The sequence below is a fragment of the Cyprinodon variegatus genome, unplaced genomic scaffold (genome assembly GCF_000732505.1).
Source record: "Cyprinodon variegatus isolate N-32 unplaced genomic scaffold, C_variegatus-1.0 Scaffold555, whole genome shotgun sequence".
NCBI classification, from domain to species: domain Eukaryota; kingdom Metazoa; phylum Chordata; class Actinopteri; order Cyprinodontiformes; family Cyprinodontidae; genus Cyprinodon; species Cyprinodon variegatus.
Genome location: NW_015151008.1, coordinates 257,341 through 272,764, shown reverse-complemented (window position 1 = coordinate 272,764; position 15,424 = coordinate 257,341). Strand labels below are relative to the sequence as shown.

Below are 15,424 nucleotides of genomic sequence, written 5' to 3'. Positions count from 1 at the left end.
CTGTCTGTTTTGCTTTGGGTTGCTCCAGCCTGTTCATATAAGGTGCTGCAGGTGGAGGTGCAGGGTTCCAGCCTAGCATTCGATCCTGGTTTTTAGATAACGCAAGCAGGGAGCCTTTTCTGCCCTGCAAGCGTTTCAGTGGGTTTATTTTTAACAGCCAGAGGCCGCAGCAGGAGACAGGTTGGAAGTGTAGATATTCATTAATGTCAGCTTTTTATCTCTGGGATTGTTTTAGATGCTTCTGTGGATGTAGTAGCTGGTTCTGCTGGGCCCTGGAAGGATTTAATGTCATAAAGATGCATCAATGTTGGTTATCTAAGGCAACCTGAGACCTTCCTAGGAAACCTGATCCCTCTCTGGGTTGTGTAAGAGCAATTAGCATGCGTTGAGTTTGATAAAACCTTTAAAAAATATAGGTATGTTTTCATTTAAAGGTTTCCATTGATTATTTGTTCTTTTAATTCAAAATCTAATGTAAGTTTAGGGTTTAGTATGTAAGAGAAATTTACTCTTAAAAGTGTATAAAGTTTAGCAGTCATTAATCTGTTTAGATGCATTTCTGTCCTGTCTGTAATCATTGTCCAAAAGCAACAGAAATCCACTATTCTCATTCCTCTTGTATAATCCTCCTCAGTGAGTTATACAGTTTTTTTTTTTGCTTTGGCAGCTCTCTGTCACATACAGGCAGAGGCTGTGTGGTAAAATCATCCGTCAGGGGTTAGAGGTCTCGAAGTTTACATTTGGGGAAGGAAAGCAGCTGTCTTTTTGGGCTCTAACTTTTAGGGCTCCGTTGACAGGTTGTGTGTGAGCAGTTCAGAGAGTTTGCAACCATCAAAACTAATGTTCCTGGTTGATTAAAAGCTTAACCTGCCATAAAACGTATTCTAAAAGGTGTCCCAGAACACCTCAAATTTTGAGAGAACCTGTTTAGTCTGAAGGCAATACCCAGGACAAAGCTTGCGCTAACTTACTCAGGCCAGATAGATTTCATCCATTTCATTCTGCATGTCAACAGCTATAAATGAGTTTATCTCATAACGTCAGTTAGGTTAATGTTAAAATGACAGCAAAAAGTTGAATAAACTTAATTTATATAAAGGAAAATAAGTATAAAAAATATTAATTCTACATCAGAGCAGACTCTATACATCTCAACACAGAGACTTTCACTAGGCAAAAACCTGACACTGTCATCCCTCAGGGACTGAAAAGCATGTTGACTGAATCTGTTGAACCATCAGGTGGTGTTCAAGGATGAAGGGAAAGTCTACAGCGTCACGGTGAGAGACGTCCAACTGAGTGAAGCTGGACAAGTCAAACTCACCGCCAAGGACTTTGAAACTGAGGCAAGGCTCATTGTCAAAGGTAAGGTATCAACTTAAGCAGGATTTACGAATAACATCTGCTCCTATATGAGAATAAAGATCCGTTCCACTTAATCTCACTCGCAACCCCACACTTTAAACATAAACTGAATCGCTGCCGTCATGTTCTTGTGTTTCATCAGAGCCGCCAGTAGAGTTCACCAAACCTCTGGAGGACCAAACAGTAGAGGAGGAAACCACCGCCACCCTTGAGTGTGAAGTTTCCAGAGAGAATGCAGAGGTACAATGGTTCAGCGAAGACCAAGAGATCCACAAGACCAAGAAGTACGAAATACTCGCAGACGGCCGCAAGAGAACGCTGCTAATCCATGAATGCACCAAGGACGACTCAAAAACCTACACTTGTGATGCTAAAGACTTCAAAACGTCCTGCTTCCTTACTGTTGAACGTAAGTATACCTGTGAGGGGCATGTGAGGGAGTTTTAGATTGTTCTAGAGATAGAGACAGAATAAGACATTGGAGAACAGCCAGCAGCATTTAGAATTTATTGAAACTCCTGGGATAATTCCTGCAACTAAAGGTTTATTGTAAGAAACCTGCTGTAGGGAACCTAGGTTCCATTTATCATTGATAACAGAATCAGAATTATAAAACCCTAACCTCTACGTCATGTAAGGTCAACATTGGTTAAAGTAATGCCAAAACTCTTCAACCCCTAGCAGTTCAGGAAAGATTTAACCTGTTGTGTAAACCTTGAAGATGGGAGATCTTTAAAGAACCAAAGCACAACATTTTTTAAGTTAATGTGGATACACAAACAAATGATCAGAGAATACAAAATATATATGGAGTGAGTAAAACCTTGTGCTCTGACATCACTACGGCAACCTTCTGTTAATACATTTTAATTGCACGGACAGCTCCACGTGTCGAGTTCTCAAAGCCACTCCATGATGTCGAGGTCCGGGAGAAGGAAACCGCCAGGTTTGAGTGTGAAGTCTCCAGAGAGGACGCCAAGGTAAGCAAGGATGATTTTTTCTTCCCCGTTCATCGCGACCTAGACCAATGAAAGTGATTCATCGGTTTTCAGCCTCTCAGAACCGTCCTCCACTGTCTTTCTCTGCAGATTCGCTGGTTAAAGGACGGAACTGAAATCAGAAAAGGAAAGAAGTATGAAATTATTGCAGAAGGCCGCCAACACATCCTCATCATCCATAAGGCTGCGTTTGATGATGAAGCTGAATACGAAATTGATGCAAAGACCTCCAAATCCTCCGGCATGCTCACCGTTGTCGGTAAGAATCCTATATCCTAATTTAGCAAAGATCTACGAAATTAAAACAACATTCTCCATTGGGTGAGAGGCAGGAGATCACGTTAAGGGATCTGAATCCTGGATAAAGATACGTCTGTTTTTTTCTCTAATTAAAAGAGTCAGTTTTTACTGACTGTATCTGCAAGGATTCTATTACTCTACTGGGACACCTAGTGGCCAATCAAAGTTTTACATCAGGGGTTTATGTATAAATGTTTATTTTAATTCCTAAATATTCAAAATATTCAAACAAAATTGCTTAGTTCTAAAATCAAGCAAAGAAAGTTTTACCACAGTAGTACTTCTTTCACTTCTGCAGTGTCTTATTTCAAAAATGTTTGTATTTTAAGAAATACACATTTTTGATCTTTTGTACAAAATTAAGCTTGGTGACTGTAAAGTTTATACATCCAGACAGAACAGTTTGGATTTTATTACACAAATACAAGAATTATATTAAGAATATGTCGTTTTTGTTTATTTAGAGGTGTCAAAATATTCATGTTTATCGATCAAGTAGGCGTTTAAATCCTACTGTTTAAAAACACTTTTGTAGAAATTAGAGAATCAATTTAAGCTTTTTACTTGGTGAAACTTTACTGCACTACACTATTCAAGGAACATTTTTTTACAATTGTGGGTGAAAACCTCCTCAGTCTTAATGTTCTTAGTTTTATAACTAATGGTAACAGTGTCAAATTTAACTTTGTATCATCTTGAAAAACTATTTATTTTGGTATGTGGTGAGCAACATGTTGGGGCAGCACCTAGGCCAACCACAAAGGCATTTCTTTTCTGGATGGAACTTTTTGATGTCTTTTATTTTGTTAAATGCCAACAGGCCATAATGAAAATGAGCTTAAATGAAACAAAACTAACGGATCTATTTTTTTTTAATGTTTGTAAAAGTAAAAAGTTGTCAATCAGAACTCCAGTAAAGTACAGATAACCAAAATTTCTACTTCAGTAAGATAACAAAATATTTGTACTGTGTTACTTTACACCTCTGTAAGCCAATCATCAATACGGCTGGGTTTATTGACCTCTACGTTTCTCTGCTTAACCTTTTGTGTCGCTGCAGAGGAGGAAACAGTATTCTCCAAAAACCTTTCGAATGTGGAGGGAACGGAGACGGAGAGTGTGAAGCTCATCTGTGAGGTCTCCAAGCCCGCCGCCGACGTTAAATGGTACAAAGGCGAGGAAGAGCTGCCAGAGGGTGGCCGCTATGAGCACATCGTTGATGGCAAGAGGAGGATCCTCCTCATCCAGGACCTGAAGTTAGAGGACGCCGGAGAGTACAACTGCAGGCTGAGCTCCGGTGCCAGAACCACCGCAAACCTCAAGATTAATGGTAAGAAAAGAAAAACCGAAGCAGTTTCTGATGTTACGAGGTTCAGCTCTAACCGCACCTGCACACATTTTATAGAAAGACCCTCAGCCTGGACCTTGTTGCAGGATGACAACATGTCTACAGCATATAAAGTAACTCATAAAATATATTTTGTATTTAGATGGTCACTGAATACAAATAATCATTTGTGGGGAGTAGGGGTCTAGTGGTTAGGACATTGTGCTTGAAATCCAGAGGTTCTGAGTTCACGCAAGACCCGTAACCCAATACCGCTCCCCATGTACCGCACAATGGCAGCTCACTGCTCCCCAATAGGATGGGTTAAATTCAGAGAGGTAATTTATTTCATTGCTGCGAAAATCTGGAAAAATAAAATGTAATCACCAGAACGTTCTCATATCAATCATCATAAAATAAAAAGTCAAAACATCAATCTCACCACCTACCTACCTACCTACCCACCTATCTACCTACTTAGCGAGCTAGCTAGCTACCTACCTACCTACCTACCTACCTACCTACCTACCTACCTACCTACCTACCTACCTACTTAGCTAGCTACCTACCTACCTACCTTCCTTCCTTCCTTCCTTCCTTCCTTCCTTCCTTCCTTCCTTCCTTCCTTCCTTCCTTCCTTCCTTCCTTCCTTCCTTCCTTCCTTCCTTCCTTCCTTCCATGGGAATCCCAAGGCGCTCCCAGTCCAGCTGAGAAACATAGTCCCTCCAGTGTGTCCTGGGTCTCCCCCAGGGCCTCCTCCCCGTGGGACGTGCCTGGAACACCTCACCAGGGAGACATCCAGGAGGCATCCTAATCAGATGCCTGAGCCACCTCAACTGGCTCCACCTCAATTTGTACTAACTGAGAAAGTTAGCACAAATCCTCCCCGGATTACTGAGCTCCTCACCCTTTCTTTAAGGGAGAGCCTAGACACACTATGGAGAAAACTCATTTCAGCCGCTTGTATCCGGGATTATTAGCCACTAGACATATTTAGTCCTTCAGGTAAGATTTGCGTCTGAACATGGACGGCCAATAGGACATGCCCTCAAAACCTCTATAGACACCAATCCAGGAAAAAAAGTCACATGATTACACCCCCACCATGTCTCTAAAGCAGAGGAGGCCACATCACAAATGAGCCTGACTTAAGCATCCTCTATCTAAAAACTTGCTCTTTGGGCCGTGATCCATCAAATTCCGAGCTTCTCCATCTCACAGGCAGTGTCCCCTCAGAGAAGGTCAATGACAAACTATGACACCTTTTAAAGTCTATCTGATGTTTCTCTCCCCCAGAACTGGCTGCTGAATTCCTGACCAGACCTCAGAACCAGGAGGTGGTGGAGGGTCAGAAGGCCGAATTCACCTGCACCGTCTCCAAGGAAACCTTCACCGTCATATGGTTAAAGGACGGCAAGGAGCTGGAGTCAGGAGGCAGATTTGATATGGTGAGTGACGGCAAGACCAGGACCCTGGTCATCAAGGACTGCGAGACCACTGATGAGGGCGGATACGTGGTATTGATCGGAGAGACCAGAGCCGGAGCTCATTTGACAGTGAATGGTAAGTAAGCTCCGCCCACTAACTCAGACAGGCCCCCGGACAGGCAGCCACTAAATACCCAAGTGTGTCTTTCCTGCAGAGAAACTGAAGGTCATTACACCTCTGAAGGACTCAGAGGTCAAAGAAGGACAGGAGATTGTCCTGAACTGCGAGGTGAACATCGAAGGAGCCAAGGCCAAGTGGCTAAAGAACGAGGAGACTCTTTTCGAAAGCGGCAAGTACGTGATGGTTCAGAGAGATAACGTCTTCTCCCTACGGATCAAAGACGCTCAGAAGGGAGACGAAGCCGACTACAGCATCATGCTGACCAATCATAGAGGAGAACAGGCCAAGAGCACCGGAAAACTCTCCGTCAGAGGTTGGTTCTAAACTTCAAACATCATGGATACAAACGGGACGATGTTTCAATGAATATTAGATAAACATCTAAACCAACAAATCCAGCCATAATTTCCCTGATAAACTGGTCCTGATCTTTACATCTCAAGGCTTCTGAGCCATCTTTAATCTGGATTGGCTGATGCTAATAAACGGTCTAAAGATCTCATTTGAAACACTTTTTTACCTTGTTGGGCGAATAAGTTGCTATTCCAAATAAATTTAACAAAATGTCAGATTCAAGACTGAAGCTGTGTGAAAACTGGAAAGGTTAGACAGAAATCGTGGAGATCTCATGATCAGAACCACAAATCAAGGATTTATTACAAGTTTAAAGTCTAACAGATTTCTGAGGTTGATTAAAGTTTCTTCATTAACCTGAAAACTATGTGTTGTTCAGAGGAGAGTCTGAGGATCATGGTTCCTCCAGAAGACATCGACACTCAGGAGAAGAACACAATCAGCTTCTCCTGTAAGACCAACAGACCCAACGCCACAGTGAAGTGGATGAAGGCTGGTCAGGAGATCGCCTTCAGCAAGCGGGTGGTCTACAGGGTGGACAAGGAGAAGCACACGCTGACCATCAAAGACTGCACGCTGGACGACGAAGGCGAGTACACTGTGATGGCCGGAGACGACAAGGCCACAGCGGAGCTGATCATCAGCGAGGCGCCCACCGACTTCAGCGCTCCTCTCAAAGACCAGACCATCACAGAATTCGAGGACGCAGAGTTCACCTGCAAGCTGACCAAAGAGAAGGCAGAGGTCAAGTGGTACAGGAACGGACGGGAGATCAGAGAGGGACCAAGGTACAGGAACGCCACCTTATTATTCTGCACACAGGCCTCCAGTTCAAAACTAAATTAAAATAACTCTGATATAAAGCATTCATTAGGACGGTAAATAATATGCATGTCTGTAGTTCTATCATGTAGCTCTGCTACAACCAAGTGTTTCCTTATAGAATTTAAATAGTTTTAAACATCAAAAGAAACTTTTTTGTATAGATTTTACTAAGGGTGAAACATTTAATTAGATTAATCCTGATTAATTGATTTTTGAAATATTTGTCAATTTAGTAATCGATTAATAACTAACTGGAGAATAGAGACTAAAAGATGCCTTTAGCTGACCTGGAGACCCACTTAGATCAGTAGGTAGACCAAGACTGTTCTCTAGACTGCCTACGGCCAGGCTAGAGAATTTTCTGTCTATTTCGAGAATAAAGTCATAACATTACGAGAGTAAAGTCATAACATTATGAGAATAAAGTCGGAATATTACGAGAAAAAAGTCCCAACTAGAATATTCATAAAATTACTACAATAAATTCGTAATATTATGAGAATAAAGTCGTAATATTATGAGAATAAAGTCGTAACATTATGAGAATAAATTCGTAATATTATGAGAATAAAGTCGTAATATTATGAGAATAAATTCGTAACATTATGAGAATAAATTCGTAATATTATGAGAATAAAGTCGTAATATTATGAGAATAAAGTCGTAACATTATGAGAATAAATTCGTAATATAATGAGAATAAAGTCGTAATATTACGAGAAAAAAAGTCACAAGGAGAATAGTCATAAAATTACGAGAATAAAATTTTATTTTATGACAACTCATTTTAGGGAAGCCCTGTCTGCCCTAAAATGAGGAATGTGGAGCATCATGTGAAGTTCTACTTTAGCATCGGTTTGACAAATCAGGAAATCTTTTAGCAGCAGCATCAAACTGGACAGGATGTCAAAGTGGACTCTGGTTGCTGATTGGTGGAGCTGATCGGAGCTCGAAGTTTTCTTTCTGAAACTGGTTGTGCTATGATGATTTAATTTAACTTTAACTTAATTCTAAAAAATAAAAAAGATCTTTAGCCTGGCCGTAATAAAATGTCGTATTCTAGAACCACAATAAATTTAACAAAAATGTAATTTCACCTGGTCTAATTCTGTATAAAATCTTCTTTAAGGAACCAGTGATCCCATTATTCATTGCTTTATTGAAAAAAACTAGATTAAGATTAGCAAAATAATCATTATTGCAGCCCTAGTTTTTACTAACTGGTTTATTCCCTCAGATACACATTCGCAAAAGAAGGAAAGTTCTTCACGCTGCGGATCAAGGAGTGCAGACCCGATGACGAGTGTGAATATGCCTGTGGAGTGGACGACAAGAGGTCTAAAGCTAGGCTGTTTGTTGAAGGTACGAAGCTCAGGCTGCCTTCAGAGGTAACCCATGTCACCTCCAGGATGACATCATCATGACCCTCTGTGTGTCCCGCAGAGATTCCTGTGGAGATCGTCAGACCCCCACAAGACGTGTTTGAACCCCCGGGTTCGGACGTTGTTTTTGAGGTGGAGCTCAACAAGGACCGTGTGGAGGTGAAGTGGCTGCGTAACAACATGACCGTGGTCCAGGGAGACAAGTTCCAGATGATGAGCGAGGGAAAACTGCACCGGCTGCAGGTCTGCGAGATCAGACCCAGGGACCAGGGCCTGTACAGGGTCATGGTCAGGGACAAGGACGCCAGGGCCAAGCTGGAGCTGGCAGGTGGGCCTTCGGTTCAGGATGGACAAAAGAACTGGAAACCAGTCTGTAGAGGGATCCACACCTCCTGCTTATGTCTGCAAATTTATATCGATAAGACAAAAATGTTATGGGTTGAAAAATGCTTGTAGTATAAATAAGTAAATATAAGTAAATAAGTAAGTAAACATTTCTTAAATTAAGTGTATTTACCCTTATTTTGAGTAGGTAAATAAGGTAGTTTGCCAATGGTATGAGTATTTTTACTCTTAAAATCAGATATTTAGATAAAATGCACTTACAATAAGACAATGCAATTGCGTTTTCTTATTTTAGATGTAAATTGTCTTGTTCCATTGGCAAAATGTCTTTTTTATCCCCTTAATCCAAGACCAAATGCATTTATTTTAAGAAAAAATGACTTACAGCATCTAGATTTGTATTTTTTTCCAGTGCAGGCATCAGTCACTCTGACCTGCAGTAATGATGTCATATAAACTTTAAAAACTAAAATCTTATATCTATGCACTACAAAAAATAGAAATCTAAATAAATATTTTTTTTCTTAAATATCTATTGTTTTTCCTGAATTCAGGAGGTAATTGAGACACTTTGTCAATAAAACAAGACAATTTAAACTTAAGATAAGAAAAAATAATTACTTTGTCTTATTTTAAGTGCATATTGTCTAATTATCTTACTTTAAGAGTAAAATACTCATTCCATTGGAAAAAGATCTAATTCACCTACTCTAATTAACTTAATTTAAGAATGTTTTACTAATTTCTAGATCGTTTTTGCAGTGTGACAGTAGCTTTTATTGAAGAACTGCAAAAACGATCTAGAAATAAGAAAAAATTTCTTAAATTAAGTGTATTTACCCTTAATTTTAGTAGGTAAATAAAATGATTTTCCATTTGAATTTGTAGTTTTAAAAAAATCAAATAAGACATTGCAATTGTTTTTTTTCTTATTTTAAATGTTAATTGTCTTGTTCCATTGGCAAAGTGTCTTATTTACCTCCTCAATTCAAGAAGAAATGAACTTTGAAGAAAAAAATTATTTATATTTCTATTTTTGCAGTGTAAAGACAGCAGTTATTCCAATATGGTTAACATAGTAATAATTGACTATTACATTCTTGATAATAACTATTCATAATACGTTTTTTTTTTTTCATTTTAATACTAGAGGAGGCAAATATATGAAGTGTGAATGCATGATTAAAAATTAAAGCTTACTATTGATTAAAAACTGCTGATTTCCTCTGGTGTGTCTATTGGTTGAGTTTCTCCTCTGACAGCTCTTCCTCTCTCCTTTAACCTCCTCCAGCCGTGCCTCAGATAAAGACCACAGACCAGACCTACGTCACAGACGCCGGGAAGCCCATTGTCCTGGTCGTCCCGTACAGCGCTTACCCTCAGGCAGAGGCCGACTGGCTGTACGACAACCTGAGCCTCCCCAAAGACAACATCCACACCTCCGCCGACCGCACAGAGTACCGCCTGAAGGACCCCAAGAAGTCGGACCAAGGCCGCTACAAGATCAACATCAAGAACAAACACGGAGAAGGAGAGGCTTTCATCAACCTGGATGTCATCGGTGAGCTTCCTGTTGTCAGTGAAGACGAATATTACCCAATTTAACTCAATGAGAGTCACATTTTTTTTTTATCAACATTTTCAGACTTCGATTTATAGGCAAACTGAGTCGTTTTAGGAATTTGTAACCTAATAATATAAAGAAATACAGCATTTGTTTTATTTATTTGATATTTTTCTAAATATTGCATTAAAAAAAATCCAAAAGTAGCGTTTATGCCTTAATCAATAAAAACATACCTCTGTTCAATATCATGTTCAGTAGCATTAAATCATCCTATAACACAAAAAGTATCATTTTGAGTTGAGTGTGAGCGTATTTTATAATGGAAAAATGTAGTTTATCTACATAGTGTGTTAATTGCCAGGATTACATGATTTATAAACCATTATGAATCAAATATGATACAAACGAAACCAGCTGTGTTTTTAAACTGGAGAATCGTTTCCCTAAAAGTTAAGACCAATAGAAAAATCCTAAAGGTTTTAAAATCCTAACCTTCTTTTTAAACCCAACCCGTTTGAAACAGACGTCCCTGGACCTGTGAAGAACCTCCAGGTGGTCGACACCGCAGACGGCGAGGTCAGCCTGGCGTGGGAGGAGCCTGAGAACGACGGTGGCAGCAAAGTGACCGGATACGTGGTGGAGAGACGCGACATAAAGCGTAAGACCTGGACTCTGGCCACCGATCACGCAGAGAGCCCAGAGTACACGGTGACCGGGCTGCAGAAGGACTCCTTCTACCTGTTCCGAGTCAGCGCTCGGAACAGGGTGGGCGCCGGACCCTTCGTTGAGACGGACGAAGCCGTGCAAGCCAAGAACAAGTTTGGTAAGACTTTTTTTTCAAAGCCACTAGTCTGGCTTCATTGGACTAAACCAGCCTAAACATTTCTACCTTCTGTTTTTAGACGTTCCTGAGGCCCCTCTGAACGTCATCGTCGGAAACGTCACAAAGTTCGGATGCACTGTCTCCTGGGAGCCTCCCGTATCAGACGGAGGCTCTCCCATTACCTCCTACATCGTGGAGCTGCGTGACAGGACGTCTGTGAAGTGGTCGCCTGTCCAGGTGACCAAAGCTGGCGAGCTTAGCGCCATTATCAACGATGTCATTGAGAACAAAGAGTACATCTTCAGGGTCAAAGCTGAGAACAAAGCGGGCGAGGGCAAGCCCAGCGCCGCCTCGCAGCCTGTGAAGATCATGGATCCAATTGGTGAGGCCTAGTAACACTTATTAATCTTATATTTCATCATCCTAATCCCATCTAGTAAATCTGCGTTGTCTCGGACTAAAACTCCTGACCTGGTTCTCTCTCCCGCAGAACGTCCTAGTCCACCTCAGAACCTGGCTTGGCAGGACCAGAATAAGAGCTCAGTGCAGCTCACCTGGGAGACGCCTCTGAAGAATGGCGGCAGCATGATCACCGGGTACATCATCGAACGCTGTGAGGAGGGCACCGACAAGTGGTTACGCTGCAACGCTCGCCTCTGCCCGGACCTCTTCTACAAGGTGATGAAGGACTGCCTCACAGACATCCAGCTCCATTTCATGGCTGTTAAAATGTTTTCTAACTAGACTATGCCAGTCAGTCAGATCTCAGTTTCCAGTAAACAGCAATGATCGGTGATCGGCAGCTTAAATAATTAAATTTCCTGTTTCTTCAATGCAGCGTACATATCATCGTTTCATATTTTTGACAGACTCTCAGCCAATAATAGAAAATGTAAGATTAATATAATTGAAGTATTTTCACTTCAAAGCCTTTAAGAAATGGCTTAAGTGAACTTTAAAAAATGGCCGCCTGGTGTACTTTGGGTAAATAAAGTAAAAAAAAAAAACTCCAGTCAGGCGCGCGGATGACGGTCATACACGCACCGCTTTGTTTTTAACAGATATAAATATAAAAAATCTAACCACGGATGTCAGGGGGACAGTGAATGGCCTACATGTTATGAATGCTGGCGCTGTACCCCTGCTGGCAGAAGAAAACTTCAACTCGTTGCCCATAGGAAGACGTTACTTGGATATAACCTAACGAAATATCTTCAGAACGGCTCCAAATGACACAAATAACGTAAAATCAAGGGTCCAATATAAAAAAAAATGAAATTCCCCTTTAACTGTCAACTGAGTGCCTTGGGAGCTTCACCGTCCAACATCCATCTTGTGTTTTAGGTGTCGGGTCTGAAATATGGAACCAAGTACAACTACAGAGTGTTTGCTGAAAATGCTGCTGGAGTTTCTGACCCATCAAACTGCATCGGACCTCTGCTGGCAGACGACCCTCATTGTGAGTATCATAGCATCTGTCCCGTTAGCACTGAATCTACAGTTTGCTCCACATGAGGGTGATTTCCATTTGCTGACTTTGCTTCTGTTTCTTTGTTCTCGTCACACATTTTATCTCCTCTCCAGTTGGCCCAAGTTTCGACCTGAGTGCCTTCAAAGACGGCCTTGAGGTGATCGTCCCTCAGCCTCTCACCATCAGAGTGCCCATCACTGGTTACCCGACCCCCGTCGCCAAGTGGAACTGTGGTGAAAAGGAGCTGACTACTGCAGACGAACGCGTCTCCCTAATGACCAAATCCACGTTTACAGAGTTAATGATTACACCGAGCGTCCGCCCAGACAAAGGCATCTACACCCTCCACCTGGAGAACGATGTCACCTCTGTGTCCGGAGATATCGAAGTCAACGTCATCGGTACACCAAATATATCACAGCAGATAAAAGGGGAAAGTGGATGTTAAGAAGTAACTTAAGCTAACTATGTCTCTGTTGCTGCTTGCAGCTGCACCGAGCGCTCCTAAGGACTTCAAGGTCCTGGAGGTAACCCGGCAGCATGTCCACCTGAGCTGGGAGGCTCCTGAACATGACGGAGGAAGCCCTCTGACCGGCTATCAGGTGGAGAAACGTGACGTGTCCCGCAAGACCTGGGTGAAGGTATGACATCAGTTCCTCGGTTTACTCCTTAACAAAGAGCCAAAAATCTTCGGCTCTGCCTGTAACGGCACCAAAATCTGTTTCAGGTTACCTCAGGGATCCAGGATCTGGAGTTTACAGTCACTGATGTGATTGAAGGGAAGGAGTATCTGTTCAGAGTCACCGCCTGCAACAAGTGCGGCCCAGGAGAGCCGGCGTACATCGACGAGCCCGTCAACGTCTCGTCTCCAGCCAGTGAGTCTGACAGGCAGCACAGATAACATTTCAAGTTTAAAAAAGCAAATAAACTAAAACCTCATATGGCATTTTAGGGCATATCTGTGACAAATATGACATTATTTGTTCCTTTAACTTTCTAACTCTCACACCTTCTAACCTTCCAGCTGTACCAGACCCACCAGAGAACCTGAAGTGGAGAGACAAGTCAGCCAGTGGTATCTTCCTCACCTGGGAGCCGCCAAAGTATGACGGCGGCACCGGCATCCGGGGCTACAACGTAGAGCGCTGCCAGAGAGGCACAGATAAGTGGGAGCCCTGTGGAGACATGGTGCAGGAGCTGAAATGCCAGGTGAGCGGTCTGATCGAGGGACAGTGGTATGCATACAGAGTCCGAGCCCTAAACCGCCTTGGAGCAAGCAGGCCCTGCAAGCCCACAGATGAGATCCAGGCTGTTGATCCTATAGGTATGAAATTATAGATTTTCTACTGTTACCCCTCAAAAATTCAAAATACTTACGGATAGGTCATTGAAAGCAAACCATTTCTGATGAGACTTTGCTGTTATCCCATCCACAGAGGCTCCAGAGATCCAGCTGGATGCCAAGCTGCTGGCCGGTCTGACTGCCAAGGCCGGCAGCAAAATTGAACTCCCTGCTGAAGTGACGGGTAAGCCGGAGCCACGAGTGAAGTGGACCAAGGCTGACCTGGTCCTCAAGGCAGATGACAGGGTGTCCATCGACACCAAGCCAGGACACTCAACTGTCACTATTGCCAAGACCAAGAGAGACGACAGCTCCACCTACATTATAGAGGCGACCAACAGCAGCGGGCGTGCCACTGCCACAGTGGATGTCAACATCCTTGGTAAGAAAAGACAATACTGAAATATAGCTCCTATCTGAGTTCAAGCTTAAACTAATTCCATATATCCAATGTAAAACAGACAAACCCGGACCTCCTGCTGCATTCGATATCTCCGATATCACCAACGAAACCTGCTTCCTGGCCTGGAACCCCCCACGTGACGATGGCGGCTCCAGGGTTACCAACTACATCGTGGAGCGCCGGGCTGCCGACAGCGAAATATGGCACCGCCTGTCCTCCACCGTCAAACAGACCACATACAAGGCCGTCGGCCTGGTCAAGTTCAAGGAGTACATTTTCCGTGTGTTTGCTGAGAACCAGTTTGGTGTTGGTCCACCTGCAGAGCACCCCTCCATTATTGCCCGATATCCGTTTGGTAGGTGACCTGACTGACATCCTAAGGGAAAGTCAGACTTTAAAAATGAATTCAAGAATCTTTAATAAAGTTTTTCCTGCTAAGGTCCTGCAGAAACGTTTAAGTTTATCATTGTGGGCGGTCTCCAGGAGCCTTAAGCTCCTGCTGTGGTTTAGCTAGGTCTAATCTTCATTTTTGGTCCTCAGACACCCCTGGAGCTCCCTACAAACTGGAGCCTTCAGACATTGCCAAAGACTCTGTGACGCTGACCTGGTATGAGCCGGATGAGGATGGAGGAAGCCCCATCACAGGATACTGGGTGGAGAGATATGAGCCAGACCACGATAAGTGGATCCGATGCAACAAGCTGCCCATCAAAGACACCAATTACAGGTGAGAGCAGCTCTGTTCAGGGGTCGATTTAAGAGTCATTGGGGGGGCCTTCTGCTGATTTGTCTTTTTTTAATTCCCACAGAGTAAAGGGTCTTCCAACGAGGAAGAAGTACAAGTTCAGAGTCCTCGCTGAAAATCTGGCTGGAACTGGAAAACCAAGCAAAGAGACGGATCCAATCCTTGTCAAAGATCCAATCGGTAGAACTACTGTCTGGTGTCAGCTCAGTTGTTTAACTGATCCAGTGAAAAGGGAATGTTTAGAATATCATGTTGGCTCTTCCTCCAGATCCTCCATGGCCTCCTGGTAAGCCCTCAGTCAGGGACGTAGCCAAGACTTCCTGCTTCCTGTCGTGGACCAAACCCGAGCACGACGGCGGTGCAAAGATCGACAGCTACGTCATCGAGATGCTGAAGAGCGGTACCACAGACTGGATCCGTGTGGCTGAGAACATCAGCCTCCTGGAGTTTTTCCTGAAGGGCCTGATGGAGAAACAGGAGTACTCTTTCAGAGTGAGAGCCATTAACATCGCAGGAGAGAGTGAACCCAGCGAGCCCAGCGACCCAGTGCTCTGCAAGGAGAGACTGAG

General features: G+C 42.9%; 1 protein-coding gene across 1 annotated transcript in view; it reads left to right on the top strand.

Annotated features, from left to right (window-relative positions):
- Window positions 1–15,424, top strand: part of ttn (titin) — a 206,646-nt gene that overhangs the window by 112,593 nt on the left and 78,629 nt on the right. Inside the window, exons 120-143 of the mRNA XM_015391676.1 lie at window positions 1,242–1,365; window positions 1,508–1,774; window positions 2,248–2,345; window positions 2,454–2,622; window positions 3,724–3,993; window positions 5,287–5,553; window positions 5,633–5,911; window positions 6,332–6,740; window positions 8,015–8,139; window positions 8,221–8,487; window positions 9,796–10,065; window positions 10,595–10,894; window positions 10,974–11,276; window positions 11,385–11,572; window positions 12,239–12,353; window positions 12,479–12,766; window positions 12,855–13,006; window positions 13,093–13,240; window positions 13,390–13,689; window positions 13,802–14,089; window positions 14,169–14,465; window positions 14,651–14,837; window positions 14,920–15,035; window positions 15,124–15,423. Of these exons, the coding sequence (XP_015247162.1) occupies window positions 1,242–1,365; window positions 1,508–1,774; window positions 2,248–2,345; window positions 2,454–2,622; window positions 3,724–3,993; window positions 5,287–5,553; window positions 5,633–5,911; window positions 6,332–6,740; window positions 8,015–8,139; window positions 8,221–8,487; window positions 9,796–10,065; window positions 10,595–10,894; window positions 10,974–11,276; window positions 11,385–11,572; window positions 12,239–12,353; window positions 12,479–12,766; window positions 12,855–13,006; window positions 13,093–13,240; window positions 13,390–13,689; window positions 13,802–14,089; window positions 14,169–14,465; window positions 14,651–14,837; window positions 14,920–15,035; window positions 15,124–15,423 (5,527 nt within the window). The remainder of the gene's footprint in view (window positions 1–1,241; window positions 1,366–1,507; window positions 1,775–2,247; window positions 2,346–2,453; window positions 2,623–3,723; window positions 3,994–5,286; window positions 5,554–5,632; window positions 5,912–6,331; window positions 6,741–8,014; window positions 8,140–8,220; window positions 8,488–9,795; window positions 10,066–10,594; window positions 10,895–10,973; window positions 11,277–11,384; window positions 11,573–12,238; window positions 12,354–12,478; window positions 12,767–12,854; window positions 13,007–13,092; window positions 13,241–13,389; window positions 13,690–13,801; window positions 14,090–14,168; window positions 14,466–14,650; window positions 14,838–14,919; window positions 15,036–15,123; window position 15,424) is intronic.